This window comes from Petaurus breviceps, unplaced genomic scaffold, assembly GCF_028583685.1.
Source record: "Petaurus breviceps papuanus isolate PSGF00001 unplaced genomic scaffold, PetGlider_PUasm1.0 37, whole genome shotgun sequence".
Taxonomy (NCBI): Eukaryota; Metazoa; Chordata; class Mammalia; order Diprotodontia; family Petauridae; genus Petaurus; species Petaurus breviceps.
Window position 1 is genome coordinate 66720983 of NW_027186296.1, and position 23476 is coordinate 66744458.

The 23476-nt window shown below is 39.9% G+C and overlaps 1 protein-coding gene across 3 annotated transcripts in view; it reads left to right on the forward strand.

Moving 5' to 3' along the window:
• Positions 1 to 10202: 10202 nt before the first annotated feature.
• LOC138169303 (protein regulator of cytokinesis 1-like) overlaps positions 10203 to 23476 on the forward strand; it is a 67991-nt gene continuing 54717 nt past the window's right edge. The window contains exons 1-5 of one of the 3 annotated variants that reach the window (XM_069098657.1): positions 10203 to 10415; positions 20174 to 20294; positions 21127 to 21249; positions 21403 to 21636; positions 22407 to 22577. In XM_069098657.1, coding sequence (XP_068954758.1) covers positions 10411 to 10415; positions 20174 to 20294; positions 21127 to 21249; positions 21403 to 21636; positions 22407 to 22577 — 654 coding nt within the window. In that variant the 5' untranslated portion in view covers positions 10203 to 10410. The remainder of the gene's footprint in view (positions 10416 to 20173; positions 20295 to 21126; positions 21250 to 21402; positions 21637 to 22406; positions 22578 to 23476) is intronic. The other 2 variants (XM_069098656.1, XM_069098655.1) reach the window with 2 other exon arrangements.

Genomic DNA, 23476 nt, shown 5'->3' on the forward strand with positions numbered 1-23476 from the left:
TACTAGGCATAATTGGGATGGGAGTTAACTATTACTTCTAGTGAGGACCACTTGGCTTTATTCCTTTCCCATACTGATGCATCATAATGTTCTTAGTCCTCCATGCCCTCCTGACACTGTCATCTGACCTGATTTTCCTATGTACACTGCCAATTGAATCTTTTTTTTTTTTTTTAAGCAATCGGGGTTAAGTAACTTGCTCAAGGTTACATGGCCAGTTATTTCTGGGTGTGGTGCTGAGTATCTGAGCCCGGGATTCGATCTCCTGGTCCTCCCAACACTGGAGCCAGTGCTCTTACTTGCTGTGCTACCTGGCCGCCCCTAAATGACTTGGTTGCCCAAAGCTATTTTTTTTTTTTAAAGCAATCGGGGGTTAAGTAACTTGCTCAAGGTTACACAGCCAGCCATTTCTGGGTGTGGTGCTAAGTATCTGAGTCTGGATTTGAACCCAGGTCATCCCAACACTGGAGCCGGTACTCAGCTGAGCCACCTGTCGGCCCCCCAACTGAATCTTTTTAACTTCCAGGCTTTTCAGTCTGTCCTGCTGGTCAACCATGGTTTTGTGTTTTCTCCCACAATTGAGAGTATGAGTTTCTCAAGAGTGAGGAAGGGTTGCCTTTTTTTTTTTCCTGGTTAATATCCCTAGCATTTAGCAAGATGTTTGACAAATAGTAAGCACTTAATAGAGGTCTTTTCATTCATTCTTTTTCTGCTGCCTCTGCTCTCCCCAAAGGGTCAGAAACTAAGAACAATATGTATAAGATGCTTAGAAATATATTTAGGTTCTATGTAAGGAAAAACTTCTTAACAATTAGTTATCCAGGGGCAGCTAGGTGGCACAGTGGATAGACACTGTCCATGGAGTCAGGAGGATCTGAGTTCAAATTTGGCTTCAGACACTTAACACTTACTATCTGACCCTAGTCAAGTCACTTAACCCCAAATGCCTTGCAAAAAAAAAAAAAAACCCAAACTAAACCAATTAGTTATCCAAAAGTGAAATGGACAGTCCCAGAAGCTTGTGGGCCTACCTCACTTTAGGTTGTCAGACAGTGGATCATAACTTGTGGGTAACATTGTAGAAAGGTCCTTGTTCAGGTACATGTTGGACTAAATGGCTTTTGAGATCCCAGCCAGCTGGTGTAAAAGATGGATCCTTAATTTAGGAAGATGGTTCCTAATAAGCTGATTCAGTGCTAGAGCTGTATGACTATGGCTAATACCATACCAAGCTGGCTCCCTAAGCTGACTTTGTAGGTGGCTTACCTTAAGATGGGTGGAGGTGGCAGTGCTGACAAGTTGACCTGGTTCAGAGTCTCAAACTCTGCCTGGGTACAACAGGAACCTTGAGAGGCTTGGAGGTGGCAGCAATAGCCTTCTTCTGGGTGATCAGAGAGCCGAGGACAGAAGAAACCTGGATAATAATGCCCACTCTCGTCCCGAGAAGCCTGGCACAGGTATGGATAATGGATCAGAGCTATAGGGAATGAGAGAAGTGTTGGATAGTTTCAGGGTCTCTATTCAAGAAAGGGGGCAGTATTGGTGTCAGTCTTCCCAGTAAGTAATCATGTACAGAAAAGCATTCTCAGAAGAGAAAGAAACAGGTGTCCCAGTTTCCTTTAAAACTTTAGAGTAGCATTTAATAAAGGTGGGCGATCCCAAGAAGAAAATTGTACCTGAGGAAGAAGTCCAGTTAGCCAGCCCCACCTGGGAGTTGTAGAGGAGCAGCCCAATGGTCAGAAGTGAAGAAGTCAGCCTCATGGTTTCAGAGCTCATAAGCATGCAGTTTTATGTTAACTCAAGTAGTATACATGCCATTGTTCTTTGTTGATCCTTTTGCCAGGCCCACAGGGAGAAAGTCTAAAAAAAGGAAAGACCTAAAGCACTATAGGTCCTTAGGTCTCACCAGTAAGGATAGAAGATTCCACGTTTGCTGCCTAATAACCCTGATGTTGGAAGATTTTGTGGCAGTAGTTCAAACTGCCCAGAGTTATCTAGGCTAAAAGGGATAATACTTGGGAAAGAGAAGGTAGAATAAAATGGAGTTGAGAGATCTGGTAGCAGGCTGACATTTAAAATAGATCATCATCCTATTCAGTCCTACTCCAGTGCTTCATTGTGCCATTTGAATTGACCTTGGGTTTTTGGAAGGCTATGCCAATGGAGTACAAATTCTGGCAGTTCCCACCATACTGGAAGGACTAACAGCAACAGACTAATCTATTGGAGAAATAGAGTAGCTAAATTCAAAAAGGCTCATTACCAAATACTTGGCTACCAGGTGCTGAATTTTCATAGGAGCTCCTCAAAATCTTTTTAAGTAGAGAGAGGTTTTAATCTTTGGAGGATGCAGTATCTCCCCCTGTGAAATCAGATGCTGGAAATATATTCCCTCAGAATTTATTTTGCTTGACTATGCATATTTGTTACAAGTTTTTTTTAATATTGGGAGTAGGAAATGGTGGGAGGGCTAAAAAAAGATGCTTATAAATTAAAAAAATAGAAGTTTAAAAATTATACATGTGCATACACATTATATGAATGTGTATTCCCTCACCACACTTTCCTAGCATCAAGTTGGCCCTTGACTAAAGGGAAAATCCCAGGGACCTCAACATCATGCTTTGTAGGCTCAGAGGAACACTGCTTTGCAGCACTTTAAGTATTTTTCCTCAGCTGCAGGAATGGGCTTTAGGATTGTTGGTTTCCTAGACTTTAGCACTAAAACATTGCAAGTTAAATATTCTTTCATTATCCCATGAAACCATAGAAGGCTCATCTTTCTAAACCTCCAAAATAGAGCTCTTATACTCCAGAAACTGCTGGAGCATATAGTTTGCCACACATTCTAACCTAAAATCTAAGCAAAAGTTAATTGTTGCTTTCTAAATTTCTCTTACCTCTGAGTCACAGGTTTGAGGTACAGATTGAAAGGTGATGTGTTTTTAAGACGTGGCCAGCCACCAGTTTATGAAATCTTATTCCAATGCCATAGCCTGACAACATCATTCTCTCAGTGTAGCAGCAAATGCTGCGATTAGCCCCAGGGGCATAGAATAGGTGTACAGGGTTTGGAGCAATAGCCCATGTGACAGAAGGAAGCTGTAAGAGTTTAAACCAGTATTCCTAAAGTCTAATCCAGGAACTAGACAAGAGGAAAGAGAAGATTCTACAGAAATATCCTTGTTACCCTCAAACCAAATCAAAGATACTTATTAGGGTTCCTTGTAGTAACTCTAATTTGAAAACAGCCATAATTGATGCTTAGACCCTCAGCAACTTTCTTATTAATGAGTTCTTTTGGGTCTAAGGGTGAGGATTTGGTTGCCATAGCAACCAGGCCTAAACCTGTTGGGAGAAGTATTTAAAAGTACCTCAGGGATTTTTTTGGAACTTGGTAGATTGAGAGTCTCTTTCCTAGGGGAATGGAGGTACCCGTAGTCAAATCCTCCAGAGATAAAAAGAAAGTTATGTATGACCAAGTACATTTGGTACACCTGGGGCTTGGAAAACACCCACTCAGCTGTGTCTTCTTTACTCAGAGAGGGATAATTGCTTTCCGTTGGCCTTATCCCACTTTGCTTCTTAGGTAAATGAGAAATTTTTAACATCAGTCTTCTACTTACCTTCTTATCTCAGACCTGTGTTGAGGCTGGTAATAACAACAAAGTCAAATGTTTAGTCTGCAAACAATACCTGCAAATAATTAAGGACTATAGTAATAATTGTTACTGCCCAGTAGTTACATACATAAAAATACTAAAAAGGTTATTTGGTTTTTCTTGTCACAAATGTGCATTTAGAGATTGGCAAAGCAACTCTTGATTTATATTTGATTCTCTGCCTGTATCATAAGAAAGTAACCCATTTTAGAGAAGTAATACCAGAAGAGAAGCATTATATGAATTTATTATTTCTTGTTAAACTTAACAAATAGTACATAAAATGAGTACTTCTGTATAGTTGTTGTTTGTCCTTCCTTCTGGAAGAGGACTATAACATCAGGAAGGTGATGTCATGACTTGGAAGGGAATTTGTTTAATGAGGTAGGGCAGTGCAAAATTACCATCCTCATTCTCTCTGCCCTAGACTATAGAACTGAAGACTATACATGAATCTACAAATGTTGTATATAGCTTGCTTTTCTTTTTAATTATATAATAAATTTGACATGTTACTTTCAAAGATGCCCTGTTTGTGATTCCTCTGGCCTTCTTTCTGTACTTTCTGCACTTCTTTTCTGTATGTTTTGAAAACATGATTCAATGATTCCTTCCTTCTCTCCCTCCTTCTTAACCTCTTTCCTTCCTTCTTTTCTTTCTTCCTCCCTACCTCTAGCTCTCTTCTCACTTGCCCCTCCTCTTCCAAATTGAGGGAAAAGAACAATAAAATATTTGTAACAAATACTCATAATAAAAACAAATTATATTTTGTCTGAAAATGTTTCATTCTGCAACCTGACTCCATCGTATCTCTGTCAGGAAATAAATAGCATGTTTAATCATTGGTACTCTAGAATTATGTTTGATCTTTGCAATGATTAGTCAATAAGTCTTTCAAAGTTGTTTGTATTTACAATGTTATTGTGTACATAACCCAGGCAAAGCTGGGGCATTTTGCATGAAATTGTCCTAATTGAGAGAGAATGCTAATGCTAGAGAGCAGACCTGTATGAGGGTGAGAGGGTAGAGTTGGTATTGGAGCTTTTGGAGAGGAGAGACATTTTTTTTCCTTTTTTTTTTTTGGAGGGCAATTGGAGTTAAGTGACTTGCCCAATGTCACATGGCTTTTTTTGTGTTAAGTGTCTGAGGCCGGCTTCGAACTCAGGTCCTCCTGATTCCAGGGCCGGTGCTCTATTCACTGCACCACCCAGCCGCCCAGAGAGACATTTTTAAAGAGTATGAACATATTGGCAGACATTTTTGGGAATTGGTGAGAGAGGAAGAAAGACTGGGGGAGGGAGAGAGAAGGAGAAACTTTGGAATCTGTACATTAGGGGAATATAACTCTTCAACAGATGTCCCCGATTTTCAGCTTGCCCTTTTCCCCTGGAGAACTAGGAAATTTTCCTTTGGGTAAGTATCTAGCCTTTTTCTTGGTTTGAGGTGACATATCTCATTCCCAGCAAGAGAGTTCATTTATTCTTCTGTATTTTCTGGCATACTCTAATTTGTATAACATCTCCAATTTCTGTTTGCTATTTGATTTGATAAATAGTTTTACTTGATGTTTGCTATTTATGATGATCTTTTGTGTAACCAGCATTTTGTAGGAAAGAGCCAAGCCAGCAGGTAAAAAGCTTGGAATAATCCTTGCCATTTAAGACATAACAACTAGGGAAGTGATGTTATGTTTTGAACCCAAAAATCTCGCCCCTAGACCAGCAATGTTTAGGTGGACAGACATAAATCTAATCTGGTATTCATCTCAGAGACTAGAGGGAGCCTAGTCTCATCATCCTTCTAATGCCTTCTTTGATGGAATTGCAGTCTTCCTTGGAGAGGATCCATGATAAACATGTTACCTACCTCCTGACATTGGGGTGATATAAAGGTGCACAAAAAGATATACCTTTTTTTGGACATGGTCACCGTGGAGTCCTTTTGTCTGCCCATACTTATTTCTTATGAGTATTTTTTTCTTTCAGTTTTTAATGGAGGGAGAAAAAGTAGGGTTTAATCATAGTAATGCCCCCCACCCCAGGACAATTGAAACATTTTTTAAAACATGAAGAAAGGAAAAGAATGGAAGATCAGTCAGAAGGAAGCACAGACATGCAGGGCAATTTTGAAAAGAATGTGTGTAATTATATACTTTAAAAAACCAAGCAGTATGTAATGGAGAGTCATAGTTTTATGTACAATCCCTATTTTGTCTACTGCTGTATATTTGTAACTGCTCCTTTTTTGATGTTTAAGTTCAGAATAAAACATAAGAAAAAAATGTTGGTTGATATATTTAAAAGAAGTTAGAATATTATGGTAAAATTCCATTTGGAGAAAAAAAGGTGGGGAGGAAGTCATTACTATCCAGCTGCTTATAGAGAAGATTTTAATAGGTTGATATTTCCTTCATGTTTTTCATGGTCTTTTGTTTCACAAATAACACACAGGAGGCACTGGAGTTTTTGGACAGGAAGAGAGTTTCTAAGGGGTTGATAATCTTTATTTCAGTCTAGTCTTATCAAAAAGGTTGCTGATAATGGGAGCACTAACTCCTGTATCATTCCTTAATCATAATTCTTGAAGGGCCAGCAAGAATATAGTAGGAGTTACAACTCCTACAGAATCCCTTAAGCCTCATTGGGGGCTGGTTGAGGCAAACACAGATTCCCTCCAAGCCTTGACAGGGGCCAATCAAGGCAGGTACATGCATTCCTCTATGCATTACCCAAATCCAAAATGGGTTGCCCACTCACTGACCTATGCCTACTTGCTCTATAGGGCAATAGACAAAGAAGGCATCTTGCCAACATTAACTTTAGTAATATCATCTTTCAGTTCAAGCATAGTATCACATTATGTCAACCTATATCTCATGGTGAAGTCTCAGGAGGACTGTCTATTACTCTGATTCTAGGAATTACTATCTAGGATCCTTGGAGCTATTCTGGGAGTTATTATCTAACACCTGGAAACTAGACATTGCCATGGCTATGGATCCTTGAAACTAAACTCTAAAAAGGATAACAAAATCCTCCTTACTAACATATTATTATAGGGTTGCAGTGTCGATGTTGATTAAACATACAACAGATTATTGCATACAGAAAATATAATAATGATAACTGATAATAATAATGAAATGCTGGCTAAATTAGGTTCTGGCAGCACCACTAATTGGGTTAATTTAGTGGTAACTATGATGCAACTGCTCCTACAGGTCAAAGAAATAGTGCAGCCTCAGGTTTCAGGAGGGCACTACTCAAAATCATTGTCATGATCAACGTGGCTCAGGATAGGGAAGCAAGGAGTACCTTGTTATGTGTTGTCTTCCTTAGCACCACAAGAAGGCAAAATAAAGCAGAATAAGTCAGAAATAACAATAACCCAGCTACTAGAAATGATTCAGTGCAGTTGGTACTGACCACAAAAATGGGCAAATCATAAGAAGGTATGAAATGAACAGACATTAATGCTTCCATTAAGCATCAGTACTATATCATAAAATTGGACAGATCTTACCAATTTTAGGCAAGAGATTCCTACTGCTTTCTGTCATTAATACCCTTAGCTATATCACATGACAACAACCATCTGACCAGTACAAGGAAATAGTAAAGAATAACTTCATCCCTGAGTCTAGATTAGAGGAAATCAAGGATTTACTAAAACTGAAGGGGAAGAAGTTGAAGCACACGAGGTCACTGAAAACCTTCATTTAGTCCAGAAAGTTTATCTAAAAATGAAATAGTTGACAAAGAGTGTTGGTATCTCAAATGGTTTTGAAAACAGATCAGATCATTAGGATGCTCCAATGGAGACCTTATAGGATCATAGATTTAGAACTAGAAGAAGACTTAGTCCAAGCCCCTAATTTTGCAGATGAGAAAACTGAGGTACAGAGAGTTAAAAATAAACAATATTATTGGGTAAACAAGTTTGCCCAAGGTCATATATTTAGTAAAGTGTACCTCCTCTCTCAGTGTTGACTTCAGTTCCACAAATTCAGCAACCAAACTGTGCTAGGGAGTGAAATACAAAGTTTAGAAAAGACAAGGTCCCTTTCTGTTGGGGGACTTACAATAAAGTATAGATATAAGAAGTGTCATTGTAAAGCTAAGCACAAGCAGCTTTCCAGGTTCTGATTACACAGTATAGTGAACTCTCTATTCAGTAACAAATTAAGGCAAAACATTCACAGCAAATCAAAGTACAGTATTCACAATGTTTTTTTTTTCCTTTTTGGAGGGCAGTTGAGGTTAAGTGACTTGCTCAAGGTCACACAGTTAGTAGGTGTTAAGTGTCTGAGGCCAGATTTCAACTCAGGTCCTCCTGACTCCAGGGCCGGTGCTCTATTTACTGCATCACCTAGATACCCCCAGCATTCACAATGTTATAACTTAGCAACTTATTACTAAAGTGGCCACATAGTTTTTACCAAAGTGGTAACATAATTTTTTTTTGGCTTTTTGGAGGGCAGTCGGGGTTAAGTGACTTGCCCAAGGTCACACAGCTAGTTTTTGTGTTAAGTGTCTGAGGCTAGATTTGAATTCAGGTCCTCCTGCCTCCAGGTGCTCTAGTTTTAAGAAAAAGATAACATTCATTTAGTAACACAATCATTTAGTAAGTCCTTGATTCAATCATCCCTCCTTAATTGACACAAAGTACAAAGGTCAAAGTCCTCCACCCCTAGGTCACATCATCTTAATCTCTTCAATCAAAAAGAGTCCTCTTTCTTCTTTATTGGAGAAGTCCTTAACTCAGTCATCTAAATATAAAGGTCAGAATCCTCCACCCCTAAACCACAGTAAGTCATGATTATTTCAGTTTGCATTAAATATCCAAGGAGAGATCTTTTCATCTTGACTTGAAGCAGGCTCTCAGCTTTCATGATTCCTCTTCCATGGTCCCAGCTCTTGCCCAAATCTATCCAACTCCTACCTGGGTTCAAAGGCAGTCAGTTCTCAGTTCTTTGTCCAGCTTCTTGTGCAGTTCCTGTTCCATATTGAAGCTCACAGTGTCTGGTCCACCTCAAGTCCTTCACAGGTTCTGTTCTTGGGAAGACAAAGCTTAACAAAGCCACAATAACATTCACACACATTTCAGGCACTCTCATCAATTCACTTTCTGCCTGAGAAATCAACATAGACCCAACAACAAGGTTTGAGGAAGCAATACAAATCATCAGTATGGTCCCTGGGCCTCTGAAAATGTCAGTAAGACCCTCCTCCAGTAGTTCTGTAAAAATACAAGAAGAAAATCCTCTTTCAAGGCTTCTGAACTGGCAGCAAGGTCCCAGGGCTTCTGTAACAACAGCACCATCCTCTATCAGCAGGCAAATCTGACAAGGTAACATCAAAACAGACAAAGTACTGCCACCACAGCCATGTCTCCTCCCAGTTCTCCTCTCTTCTCAATTCCCAGTTCAGTCCTCAGTTCTCATTTCTCTTCTCAGTTCTCAGTTCAGTTCTCTTTTCCCTCTCCAGCAGTAGCAGCCCAGCCTACAGATGCTCACTCCCAGAAGTTCTGACCTCTGCAGCTTGGGCTTTTCCTTATATAGGGTATTAGCTCCTCCCTGTTCTGCCTCTTCCTATTACATCAACAAGTCCATCCCAATGTGGGATTCACAAGTTCTGGGTCTTAATACTTGACACAATTAATGAAACTAAGTGCTAAGTACCTGTTAGCCTGCAGGGAAGATCTTCAAATTCCCATTACCATTATAGTCACATATAAGGGCAATACACCATAATATATAAGTACTTTAGATGTGCAAAAGTGTTATTTGAAGTCTGAGGGTGGAAATGATAATTACCCACAGGTGTTGAGGTAAAAGTCCTTAAAAGGCATATGAATTGGGTAGGAATTCCACAATTGAAGAGAAGAAATTTGAGTGAAGCCTTTGACTTGTGGGAGCTCTGGATGTATTTAGGAAATGAATTAGTCCATTTTGACTCGAGTGTAGAGGGGGCATGGTGAGGAATAGTATGAGATTTTGTGGAAAAGGTAGAGTGGAGGGTCTTGAATCCAAGCAAAAGATCTAGAATTGTATTTGGTGGACAATAGGGAATCATGGAAGCTTCTAGCGCAGAAGAATGGCAGAGCCAGATCTGTGAAAAGAAAGTGTGCTTTAGCAGTGGTATAAAGACTGTATTAGAGGAGGCATAGAATGCAGTTGGAAAGACCTGGAAGGAGTACATTGCTGTAGCTCCCAGTAAAAGATCTGACTGAGTGTACTTCGTGGAGGACTGGGTGGGGGGCGCCGCGGGGAAGGAGATCCTTTCTTTCCCAAAGGGTTAACTACATGGGCTTTCTTTGAGGGGTTAAAAAGTCTGAACATTGATGGGGTTGCTCTTTGGAGCGGGGAAGGAATTAAATCTCATGCACAGTTCTGGGCCATAGCTCTTAGTCCTTCAATCCCTGGGCAAAACTCTGTCAAATCACTCCAAGCTTTTATCTTCGCCACTTTTCGCCAGCTCAAGTGCAGGAGAGGCTGGGCTTCCTGAGCAAGGGGAGGAGCATCATTACAGCCATCAACCAATTGGGGCGTGGATCCTCCCTGCTGTTCGGGTTGAAATTTGCGCCCGCGGACTTTTTCGAAGACTTTGCAGAGAATTTGATTAAGTGTAAGAACTGGGCGGTTGAGGGCCGAGCTTGCTGCGTCTGTCCGGGATCGGATCTGCCTGCAACCAGGGACTCCACCGGTACTGAGCCTAGCTGGGAAAGGTAGCGGCTCGAAACTGCAGCCATGAGGTGAGGGTTTGCGGAGGGAACAGAGGGGTCAGAGACCTCTGGGCACCCGGACCTTGTGCTGGCCAGGGTTAGGGGTAGGGGGTCTGGCTCTGCAGGGTGGGTTGTTCTCCCCTTCCCTTGGGGGTTTCACCTGCGTCTTTTTGACCCGGCGGTTCCCTTCTTCCCCGCCCGCCAGTTATTGATGTTAACTTTAAGTGAACACTCAATAGACGTTTATTAAGCGGTCACCACGTTTGGAACAGTGGGCTAGGCTCCTAGGGAAATGCAAACTTTAGAGGCAACGCGGAAAAAAAAAAGGTCAGGATTGCCCGGATTCGAATCCCGCGTTTGATTATCTGGGTTACTTAACCAGGCAAATGACTTAACTTTTTCGAGGCTAAATTTTCTTATCTGTAAAAGTGGGAATAATATCATTAGTACCTGAGTTGTAAGGCTCCAGTGAGATAGATAATGCATGCAAAGTATTTTGCAGATGTTAGCATTCTTTGTAAAAGTCACTTCATCGCCTCAGAGCTGAGGTTAGGGAATGAGCAGATTGACGCTTTGGATCTTAAACGAAAGTAAGAAGAAACATTTAAGCGCTTAACGCAAACCATGCTAATCGTTGAGGATACAAAAGCAAAAAAAAAAAGCAAGATACAGCCCTTGCCCACAAGGAACTTAATTCTAATAGAGAGGAAATACTGCGCTTAACTAGGGGAGCAGTGTCAGGGAAGTAAGGAGGATCTTATGTAGAGGTCTAGAGCCATTTTTTGTACAGTTTTTTTTCCAGGAATGGTACATTGTTTGGATTATTTTTCCTTGAGCCAGAGGTGGAAAGCAGGATTTATTTGATTCAAGAGGGGATAAACAAGGTGGCTTGGCAGGAAGATAACTGATGAATAGCTATGTGTGTGTGTGTGTGTGTGTGTGTGTGTGTGTGTGTGTGTGTGTGTTGGGGGGGTAAATCTACATCAGATTAGAAATGGTTAAGATTAACCGAGCAGAAGCCAAAATTCCTAGGGTTGCCAATGCACACTGAAGTACAGGTGCATGGCAAGAAGAGAGTAGGGGAACTTAACTAGCACCTAATACACAACAAACATTTCTTAAGTACCAACTCTGAAGAATAAAAGAAACAAATGGAATAGTTGGTCTCTGCCCACAAAGGGTTCTGCAATACCTACAAAATGTATTGGTGTGGGGGAAACAGTCTGGATTTGGAGTTGAGGGAGACCTGGGTTCAAATCCAGTGCTTAGCTCCATGCCTGACATATAGTAGGTGCTTAATAAATATTTGTTGATTGAAATCCTACCCAGCTCTGCATGACTATGATCAAGTAGTCAGCTGGCCTGAGCCTCAGTTTTCTTCATAGGATCATAGATTTAATCTGAAAGGAACCCTAGAGATCTTCCTTCTGTGAAATGAGGCTAACCCCCAAGTACTGTAATCACATCTTTACAGGGCTGTGAGGTCAAGTGATATAGATATAGATAGTTATAGATATGTAGAACAAAAGCTAGAAAACCCACGAGCTTTTAGCTTTGGTGTCCTGGTTGTAGAAGCCATGTACAGCCACAGATCTTTTAGCCTGAGGAAAGTGGAGTAGGGAGCCTAAGGACATTTTTCATTTCAGGGATTTCCATTGGTCAAAAACAAGGTAAGCATCTGTGGACACATAGTGCAGGTGCCATGAAAACCTTACCGTAGAAAGAATTGGTTAGGGTGGTTTGCATTTCGAGGCCTTTTGTTGACCTCAGACTGCTCTGAAAGTTGGAGAACAGTGACTGAATTGAGGAAAATGCACTGTTACTATTTATCACACTAAAGAGTGGGGAGCCTGAAATTTAAGCTAGTACTTTGAACATTAGTCCTACAAGAGGGTTTTTTTTCTGTGTGTGTCCTTAAAGTTATGACCCTTCTACCCTGTCAACTGGGACATTTTAAAATACAACGAAATTGAGGAGCTTTGAACATACTGTTGTTGGTTTTCTTTTTTTTTTTTTTTTAAGAGAAGGCAATATTAAATACCAGCACCTTAAGGCATAGTTCCTAAAGACTAATTTAGCTAGAAATGAGGGTATCTAGAAACTTCAACTCTGCAAGATATGGTGTAGGTCCAGAACACACCGACTTTTAACCTGGGGTCTGTGACGTTGTTTAAAAAAAGTTTTGATAACTATTTCAATATAATTGATTTCCATTGTAATCCTGTGTATTTTGTTTTGTACATTTAAAAACATTCAGAGAAGGGGGTCCATAGGTTTGATCACACTGCTAAAGCAGTCCATGACATAAAAATGATTAGGAACCCCCTGGTCTAGAAAGTAGGTCCCTCCCCAAACTTCTGAGCAGCCAAGACATCTCAAAGCCCATGCAGTTAAGCTGCTTTTACTCAAAGGCTAATTCCTCATTTCATCACTTAGAGTGACTTTCTTCATTTTAAACACAATTCTAGCAAGCCATATTTTCAAGTCAGGTAGATTTCTCTGCTCAGATAATAAAATTGCATATTTGATAAGGGTAGGTGGAGTTTCGCCACTCAGTACTGCTAATAACTGTTACTCTAACATCCATGGGAGAGGTAGAAAGGAAACAGGCAAGTCCAGAAACTTCACTCTCAGAGGACATTGAGTATACTGACCAGTAGCCCTATATCTGGGATCCTGCACCTTTTGTGTGTTATGGATCACTTTGACGGGCTGGTGAAGCCTATGGACCCCTTCTTAGAATCATGTTTTTTAAATAATTGAGGGAGATGATAAATTTCAATTAGAGAATAGTAGAAATAAAGATATATGTGTATATATTTTAATTCAACAGAGAACTATAGATATACATACATACATACATACACTATATATATGTATCGATACTCACACACACACATACATTTCCCCATTGAATTTCACAGATCCTGAATCTGTAGACCCCTAGGTTAGGAACTCTTCCTTTGTCCTATTAATGCAAGAATTTGTTTCCCTTGATTGTGCTCATTTGTTACAAGGTTTTTGTTTTTCGTCTTGTTTTGTTTTAAATGGGAAGTAGGAGGGAGAAAAGTGAGAAAGAATATTTTTGTTCGGTGAAAAGAATAAAATTTAAATAGATTAAATTAAATACAATACAATTTTTATTTAAATAAATTAAAAGTTTAATAAAATTAAAATCTTAAAAACCTGTCCCAGATGTTTTAATTTAGCATAAGACGCTAAAGATGACTTCTGCTTTATTATCTCCCCCTTCATTTGCTTTGTTAGGGTGCTGCTTTTCAGAGCTAGATAAATTTAGCCAAGGTTCTGGGAGAAAATAGAGTCAGCACCTCAGTCTTATGTTGTTTTGTGGTTCTGACCTGATGCTGAATAGAACTATAAATTTAACATATGTATTTTCTCTAAAAACTGAACACTATAACTGCCCTGTTGAGTCTTTTCCTCCTGGAATAAATATTTATTGAAATAAATTGGGTCCTGGAGGAGGGCTCAGTCCATTAGGAACAGTAAAAAAGGAGCTTCCATATGCACCTGACCTGATTCCCTCATTTCTCCAACCTTGCTCCTAGTGAGTTTGTCCCCCCCCTCCCCATGAGTTTTAAATTCTAGTAATTTCAGTCACCATGGTTGCATTAGTTCTCTTACCACTCATTTCCTGCTGCCAGTATTGGAGAGTTGTTGGCTCAACTTCTATAAGTAGTGTCTGAACTTTCTTAGGGGAGTGGCTATTGAATGGTCAAGTAAAACAGTTGGGAAATGAGGTCATTCCAATTCTGGACTGGAATACTAGAGCCCTTGTTTGGTAACAGAAGATGAATACAAAAGCAAGGCTTTTTTTTGTACGGATGTAGCTGTAAGAATAGGTTCAGGAGTACTAAAAGCTCAGCATTAGCCAAGGCTGCTGATGAATCCTAAGGCTAACAAAAAAAGATTTTGAAAGCTATATTGGGGAAACATGATAAGGGACAGGCCCTCTTGCTTTGGGAGGAAAGGAGTATTGGAAACTGGTGCCAGAACTTTTTGATTCTTGTTTTGTTTCTACTTTCTCTGGTGAGAATGAACTCTGAATTGGAAAGGACAGAATGAAAATTACTAATAGGGCTTTAATACTCAAATACTGAAGTTATAAAAGAGTACGTCATTATCCTTGGTGAGTTCAGAGTCAGTCGACGCTGATGAATTATCTAGTGGAGTACTGAAATATCTGGTACATGTTATTGCTGAGCTATTCAGTGATTTTTGAAGTATCACGGAGAATTGGAGAGATGCTGTAGGATTGGGAAGTTCAGTTGTTATCCTGATTTTCCAAAAAAGGGGAAGAGAGTAGAGTCTACTATAGGTCAATGAGCTTGGCTTTGTTTCTTGGCAAATTCTAGAATGTATTAAAGGGATGGTTAGTGAACATCTGGAAAAGGTAGCAGAGATCACAGAGAACCAGTTTGATTTTATTAAGAATATTGTTTTTCAGTCTTCATTATCCCATTTGGAGTTTTCTTGGCAAAGATATGGAAGCAGTTTGCTGTTTCCTTCTCCAGTTCATTTTACAGATGGTTAAGTGACTTGCCCAGGGTGTCACACAGCTAATAAGTGTCTGAAGCCAGATTTGTACTCACAAAGATGAGTCCTCCTGTCTCCAGGCCCAGTACTCTATCCACTGTGCCACCTAGCTAAATCTTTTATTAAGAATAGATCACAGGGGGCAGCTAGGTGGTGCAGTAAATAGAGCACCAGCCTTGAAGTCAGGAGGACCTGAGTTCAAATCCCACCTCCAACACTTAACACTAGCCAAGTCACTTAACCCCAATTGCCCTTCCCCCTCCTCCGGAAAAAAAAAAAAGCAAAAAGAATAGATCATGCCAGATTCTCCTATCATAAACTAAAACAATGTCCAAATAGGTGGGTAACCTAGACATAAAAGGTGACATAATAAACAAATTAGAGGAGCAGAACAGCTCATGTCAGAAAAATATTTCCTTTTTTGGACAAGATTAATGTTAAAAGGAAAATTATCTATTTGGGCCTTCATCTTGATTAATGAGGCAAAACTCACGAAAAAGACAATTAAAAGGAATTTATTAAAAAAACATGTCAAACAAGTACAAAAGACTCACAAAGGAAAATACTATCCACATCCAGATCAAGAACTGATGGACTCCGAATGCACAACGAAGTATACTTTTTTCAATTTATTCTTTTTCATGTTTTTTTGATCTGTTTCTTCTTTTACAACTGTAAATAATATGGAAATATGTTTTACATGATAGCACATGTATAATCTATATCAAATTGCCTATCATTTTACGAAGAGGGGAGGGGAGGGAGGGAGAAAAACCTGGAACTCAAAATCTTACAAAAATGAATTCTAAAAATTGACATGTAATTGGAAAAAAAAAATACTATTAAAAATGTCAAAGTGGCAGCACATTTAAGGGCTGCGCACTAGAGATCAGCAAGGGATTCAAGGTCCATGGCAACAAAAGGGAATAGGCCTGCTGTCGCAGCCCCTCTCCATTTGCTGGTACATAGTGGCTAATGTACAGTAGTAGTTGGTATGCGCCTACATTTTTATTGGTTGTCTCCCCACTAAGGGTTTTGAAGTTAGGGACAATTTTACTTTTGTCTTTCTATCTTCAGTGCCTAGTACTTTGTAGGTGCTTAATCTGTGCTTGTGGATTGATTGATGGCTATCCAGGTATGGGAATGAGAATTTAAGAGCTTCTCTGCCCTTAGGCCCTTTGATAGGCTTAAGTGACTCTGAGAACCTTCCTTGATTTGAAAATATACTCTGCCCCCTAATAGACTGAATGTGGTCACCTGGAGCCTGTGGTAGGAGGCTTGTTTTTCAGGAATGCCCACACCTTGATACTTTGTGATTGGGCAGTGCCTCAAGAGGGTTGTGACATTCTCTGAGCCAGGAGAAGGCTATATATACCCTGATGTGAGATTTTGTTTTGGGGCTCACTTTGAGAAGAGTTGTGTGATTTGACCAGATGAGATTCTGGGCAGCCATTGAGCCCCCCAGCTTTGAAAATCCAGATGTTGGTGCTTCCCTCTCTGGGCACTGACTAGGTATGGATGTAATGGTCAGACAGTTGGAAGCCTGTCTTCTAATGTTTCTGTCTGTATTTGTTGTCTGCTTATAACTTGTTTGTATTCTCTGAAGTTCGGGGTGCTGACCTTTTTTCCCTGAACTAGGTAAATGACATATGTTTGATTAAAGCAAGATTGTTAACCCATTTTGAGTTGCTTTCTTTTAGAAAAGCAGATCTAAGAACCCGTGTTGGCAGCCACCCTGGATATGCTAGGGTGCTTGCTGTTATACTAGGTACATGCTGGACAGTAGATAATAACAAAAGCTACAGACTGGGTGGCATTTCCTCTACACTGATTGACAAGCAGAACTGGGAACAATGGGGTCACTGACACAGCATAACTCAATATTACTAGATTAGTAGACCTGAGGAATATTGTAAATTTGGCTCACGGAGATTTTAGTAAAACATGAGAGAGAATTCTAATGCTCTTTTTGTGGAAAAAACAGAAAGATAAAGAATATACATTAGTCCAGTTAGGTGAATCCATAACTGACTGAATATGCTTAAATGTGCATTAATGGTTTGATGTCAGCTTAGAAGGGGATCTCTAATATGGTATCATTGCAGGGATCTATTCTTGACACTACGCTGTTTAACATTTTTACCAGGTATTTGAATAAAGGCATAAAAAAGGCTGCTCATCAAATTTGCAGGAAATAAATTAGCCAATAAACTGGACGAAAGGTTTAGGATTAAAAACTATCTTCACAGATCAGAATATTGTGCCAAATCTAATTAAGATAAAATTTTAAAGGGATAAATTTGGGTTCTAAATGCCAAGCTCACAAGTACAAAATGAGATCAATGTTGTTGGAAAGCACATTGTTGGGAAAATATCTGAGTTTTAATGGTCTGCAAATCCAATATATGATAGCCAAAAAAACTCAAAAACAAAAACCCTGAATGCAGTCTGAGGCTACATTAGAAGAGGCAGAGGATCTAGGACCAGGGAGGTGAGAACTGTATTCTGTCTTGGTCAGTCAGCATCTGGAGTAGTATGTTCAGTTCTGGGTACCACATTTATTTATTTTGGTTTTCTTTTAAAGAGTTTTCAGAATCAATTTTATTGATTTTTTTTTTTTTACTTCATAGTCATTTCTTGACCAAATTTATCCCTCTTATATAATGATCCGACTTAATAGTGTATACGAGAGTCTTCCCTAGGAGCCCCCCCATCTCTCTGCCGTGAGGAGGAAGATATGTTTCATTATCTGTTCTCTGACACCATGATCAGGTTTTTTATGACTCAGAGGCTGGCTTTTCTTTGTGATCTTTTCATTTACGTTGTTGTAGTTCTTGTATATAGTGTTCTTTTGGTTCTGTTTATTTCAGTTGGACATGGTGGCTGAGTCCCCTGCTTTGTTTCCACTTCTTTGCTGTTTCAAGACTCTTATAATAGCCTCTCATTTGCTCTCCCTGCCACATTTCTCCCTTCTCTAATCCATCTTCCACATAGCTACCAAAGTGATCTTCCTACAGTGTAGGTCTGACCATGTCACTCCCCTATTTATTAAATGCAGTTGATTGATTCTAAAGTCAAATATAAACTCTGCTGTGTATTTAAAGCCCGTTGCAAACTGACCCCCAAACCAAGGGGCAGCCTAAGGCAGGTAGGTGGTACAGTGGATTACAGGGACTGGAGTCAGGAAAGAATATAACATTGCTATTTTCTCATGGATTTTCTGTTCATATTACATGGAATCACCAGGGTTCCATGGAACACTTTGTGAGAAATACTCGTCTGTAGAATTCATGTGGTAATCAATAATGGCCTGCTTTATGATATCCCTTATACTGTCATCTTTTAAAAAAAAATGTGGGGGGCAGCTAGGTAGTGCAATGAAAACAGCATTGACCCTGGAGTCAGGAGGACTTGAGTTCAAATGTGACCTCAGACACTTGACACACTTACTAGCTGTGTGATCTTGGACAAGTCACTTAACCCCAATTGCCTTGCCTTCCTTTCACTTGATTTATCTTTTCTCCCCAATATATTGAAAGTTTCCTTTAGGGCAGGGCTATGTCTTTATACTTCTTTCTTAGGCCCACAGTCTTTTGAATATAGTAGAGGATTAATAAATATTATTAGTTCCTTAAATGGCAAAGGAATCAGTGGGGACACCCTGAGTATACCCCAGGTGTATAGTATGTTCACTGTCTTTATCTCCTGTTTGTGGACGCAGTGGGTTTTTTGTGAACAAGGTCAATATGAGAAAATAACCTTTGTACAAGTTGTTGGATTTTTCTGATGCTGTTTTCATGCCTTATTCACCGTATGCCCCCTAGAGGTGGGATTATAGATGAAGAAAAGATAACTTTATTTTCGTGATTTAAATTGGTATTTTGCTCTTCTGGTGATGTGGGAGTTGGGAAATGTGAAGCAGGAAGTTTTAAGGAGGTTTTTCTGCTATTGAGAGAAGAAAAGCATTATGAGAGGCTGTATGAATTGGGAGATGCTAGATATAAATCCCATCTGGCTGTGCCACCAAATAATAGCATGACTTAAGACAAATCACTTAAGCTTTCTAGGCCATAGTTTCTTTTATTTATGTGTTATTGATGCTTTTAAAAATTTCTACCACTTCACAGTAATTTCTACCAATCCAACAGCATCCTTTCTTGTAATAAAGAAATATAGTAAGCAAAACAAATGGATACATTCACAACATCTGATAACATATGCCTCGTTGCAAACCAGCGGCCCACCACCTCTCTGCCAAGAAGGAGGAGATATATTTTATCATCAGTAGTCTAGGGCTCAGTTTCTTTATTTATAAAACAAGATTTTTATCTACCTCTGTGGACCCTTCCTATTCTGACATGCTATGAAATGAGGATTGATAAGAAAGGAAGGTTTTCTGTTTTAAAGTGACAGATCATTGGAGTGACAGTCACTCAAAGGTTTCTTGCATTCTACATTATTATCACTTTTTATATCTCCCATTTGTGAACCTTATGGTCTATTGGATCTGTAACAGAATAGAAAGTCCCTGAACTTAGGAGTCAGGAAACTGAGTTCTAGATATGCTATTGTTACCAACAAGGGACATAATTTTGAATACAACATTTTGTTTTTCTATTCCTGCTTCTTCAACTGTAAAATAAATATACCTTACAGGGTTATTATAAGCATCAAACTAGGTCATAGGAAAGTGCTTGGAAGTTTATAAAACTGGATAAAAATATACAGTTTTTAAAAAAGGTTTATGCTTTTAGTTTCTTTTACTACCTCCCAAAAAACTCTCTACCACTGTAAGCCCCCCATTGCAAAAAAAAATTAAGTAAATAACCAAACCCTACCAATAAAACAACCTTGTCTGAAATAAGCAACATTTCAATTCTGTAGATGCTCAGATCTGTACAAGAGGAAAGAAATGTGTCTAATTATGTTTTCTCAGGCTGAGATTGATAACTGAAGGTACTTTGAGTTTGACCTCCTTTAAAAAGGGTTGCTTTGATTTACATGATTGTAGTTGTATATATTGTTCTCTTAGTTCTGCTTACTTCATTCTGTATCAGATCACAAATCTTCTTGTACATCTCTGAATTATTCATATTCATTGTTTCTTATGGCACAGTAGCATTCCATGATAGCCCAATTTATTCAGTCTTTCTTCCTCAGCTATGAGGGGACTCACTTTGTTTCTACCTGGTTTTAATTTATTTCTTTTTTACCATCACCAATTCTTTCAGTGAGTTGCTGACTGTGGAATCAATGGCATATCTCTACAAAGCCCTGAGTTTCCTTCGGGATCTCTTTGAGGCAATGGGGATTCCAGAAGACCAGAGGCTAGAAAGGACGGAAGCAGTGAAAGTGAGTATAGCTTTGACCCTGCTGATGTTGTTCATGGTCTTTAGAACCCATAAACATGTTTTATTTTAATATTTTAAATTATATTTCAGTGTAATTGGTATCTTTTGTAGTCTTGTGTATTTTTTATGCATTGATTCTGAAAAGAGGTTCATGGGCATAACCAAACTGTCAACAGGGTCCATGACACAAAAGCAGTTGAGAATCTGCTCTTGCGGGAGATACTAGCTGAGACAAAAAGTGTATTGGAAGGTATTTTGGGCATCCCATTTACGTGGTAGGCAGCAGTGGATTTCAGTTCAAACAGCATTTCTTAAAAACCAGCCAGGTACCAGTGGAGATGCAATGGAAATAGAAATAAAGAAAAAATGAAATGGTCCCTGCCTTCAAGGAGTTTAAAGTCTACAGGAGAAACAATTTGTACACAGATAAATGAAAAATTAATACAAAGTAATTCCAGGAGAATGTGGGGAGACTGTTGCTCAGCATAGCATCTAGCACTAGACTTTGGATTTGAGGAGTTCAGAAGAATTATTTCCTTACTTAAAATTAGCTGTGGGTGGTAGTGTGCTGTTAGGTGGCTCAGGGGATAGACTATAGGCCCTGGAATCAGGATGACCTGAGTTCAAATCCAGCCTCAGATACTCACTAGCTGTATGACCCCTGGGCAAGTCACTTAACCCCTATCCCCCCCCCCAAAAAAAAATAAATTAGCTGTAGGTTTTCAGATCGAGATGCTTATACCTGAGCATCCCTCTTGAAAGCACTGGGTTTTCATGTTCCCAAGGATCTGAAGAGGTTGAATTGCTGATTTATATCCCTTTTCATGCCATAGAACCTTTTGGATGTGATAATTGCAGAGGAAGAGAATAAGAAGATGAGGCTTCTGGAAAGCATAGCATTGTATCGAAAACAACTAGACAGTCTGTGCTTTGAATTAAATGTGGAACATTTTCAAGTAAGTTCTGAAGTAATTGGAATATTTTCCCAGCCCTCTTCAACCTCCCAGTCCTCAGATTCCCCTTTTAATGTAATGTGGTTGTATGGTGTGTGTGTGTATATGTGTGTATGTGGTGTTTGCATAGCACTGACGTGGTTTTCCCCTGCACAGGAGGAAAAGGGCATCGCCATGCTGCAGCTGGAGAAGGACTTGTGCATCCAATTGGAGGTCAGATTAAAGCAGAAGGAGGATAGGAGACGGGAACTGAAAAGGCTTCAAGAGCAAGACCAGGCTTTTTGTGAGCTCCTCCACACAACCCCCTACAGCACAGACAGGGACTCGGTGCCCAGCTTGGAGGAGCTGGACCAATTCAGATGCTACTTGGCAACCCTGGCTGAGACAAAGGTGTGTGGCAGAGACACCTGGCACTTCAGGTCTGCGTTTTAGTCAGTGGGAGATCCTTCCCTGACACCAATAACAACCTTCCTGTTGATCGGTGGTGGTGATTGAGAATAATAGCTGACTTTATCCTCAAAACAACCCTGTAGGGGTGGCTAGGTGGTACAGTGAGTAAAGCACCGGCCCCGGAGTCAGGAGGACTCGAGATCAGTTCTGGCCTCAGACACTTAACACCCACACACACACACACACAAAAACTAGCCGTGTAACCTTGGGCAAGTTACTTAACCCCAATTGCCCTCCAAAAGGCAAAAAAAAAACAAAACCCTGTAAAATATTCTCATCATCTCCATTTTGCAGATAAAGAAACTGAGACTTAAAGAGCTAAATAACTTGCCTATGGCCACACAGGAAGCATCAGAGGCGAACCTTTCCAGCGCTCTTTCTACCATAGGGCATTGCCTTTCTTAAAGAGTTGCTGTGGTTGAGAAATTCATAACCTTATGGCCATCCTCTTGGTGATAAGTCCCACCCAGCTCAGCTAGCATCATCAGAGTAGATGTGTATGTAGTTTGTTGCCAGGTCTATATTTGAGGCCTTTTCAGCTTGCAAGAACCTGCCAGGGCTTGTATCCTGCTGCCACAGCTTTTAGGGACTCGGGGTTACCTCCATGTCAGGCAGAGATATTAGAGTTGAAGGTGCACATACACACCTTTTATGAAAGTCACTTTGACTCGCTCTGAGGGGAGGCACATACAATTTCTATTCTCTTCTAGGCATGTAGACAGGAGGAATTTATCAGCGCAAAGAGGCAGATCCTATTCCTTATGGAAGACCTAGATTATACCCCAGACACAAGTGTTGAAAAAGATGTATTATGTGAAGGTGAAGATGCCTCTGATCTGTCATTGGAAAAACTTGCAGCTCTGCATGACCTGCTTCATCAGGTATGGAGACCCTGGCCCAAGGTCCTGTTTGGAAGTCTGATCTGTTGCTGGGGGAGTGCTAGGGTCAGGACCTTGAGATTGTCTTGTTCTGTGAGTTGGAATGCTAATTCAAAGCAAAGATTGCTTCAGTATTCTTTAATAACATTTCTACTCTTTTTATCACTTATCTCTAATGGAGAGAGGAAATTTTATTTCTAAGTACAGAGTACTAAGAATTGAGGAGGAAAAATGGGAGAGAGGAACTAAAAATCTCTAGTTTTGAATTCAAGTTTATAAAAAAGCAGATGTCCAAATGAATGAAAGACATTTAACTAATAAGATGACAACAGGTAGATAACTGTGAGGAGGGTTGGGGGGTAGGGTTTGAGCAGCACTCATGTGGCTTTCCTCCTGTAGAGAAGGAAGAAGGCATCACTATCCTGCTAAAGTTGGGAGCTCCTATGTTAGAGTGTATGTATGCTTGTAAGCTTCTCCATTAGATTGTAAGCTCCTTGAGGGAAGGGACTATCTTTTACCTCTTTTTGTATTCCCAGTGCTTGGCACAGTGCCTGACACATGATAGGGTTCTTTATAAATGTTTATTGATTTATCCCCTTTACCAATCTAGTGTTTGGTGAGAACTTCTGGTCTGGAATGCCGAGGTTCTATACTGTGGCATTTCCCTGAAATGATGATTTCTGGATGTTCCATAGTCCATATGCTGAAAAAATTGTAAATACAAACATGACTTCCTGATTTAATGCAAAGATTCATTTGCTCTACCTCTCCCTACAAGCATCTTTTAGGCATTTTCTCTGGGAAGGTGAATGATTTACTGTGAAATGGCCCTTTTCTCTAACTTTTTCTTCTCTCTCCTTCCTTCCTTCCTTCCTTCCTTCCTTCCTTCCTTCCTTCCTTCC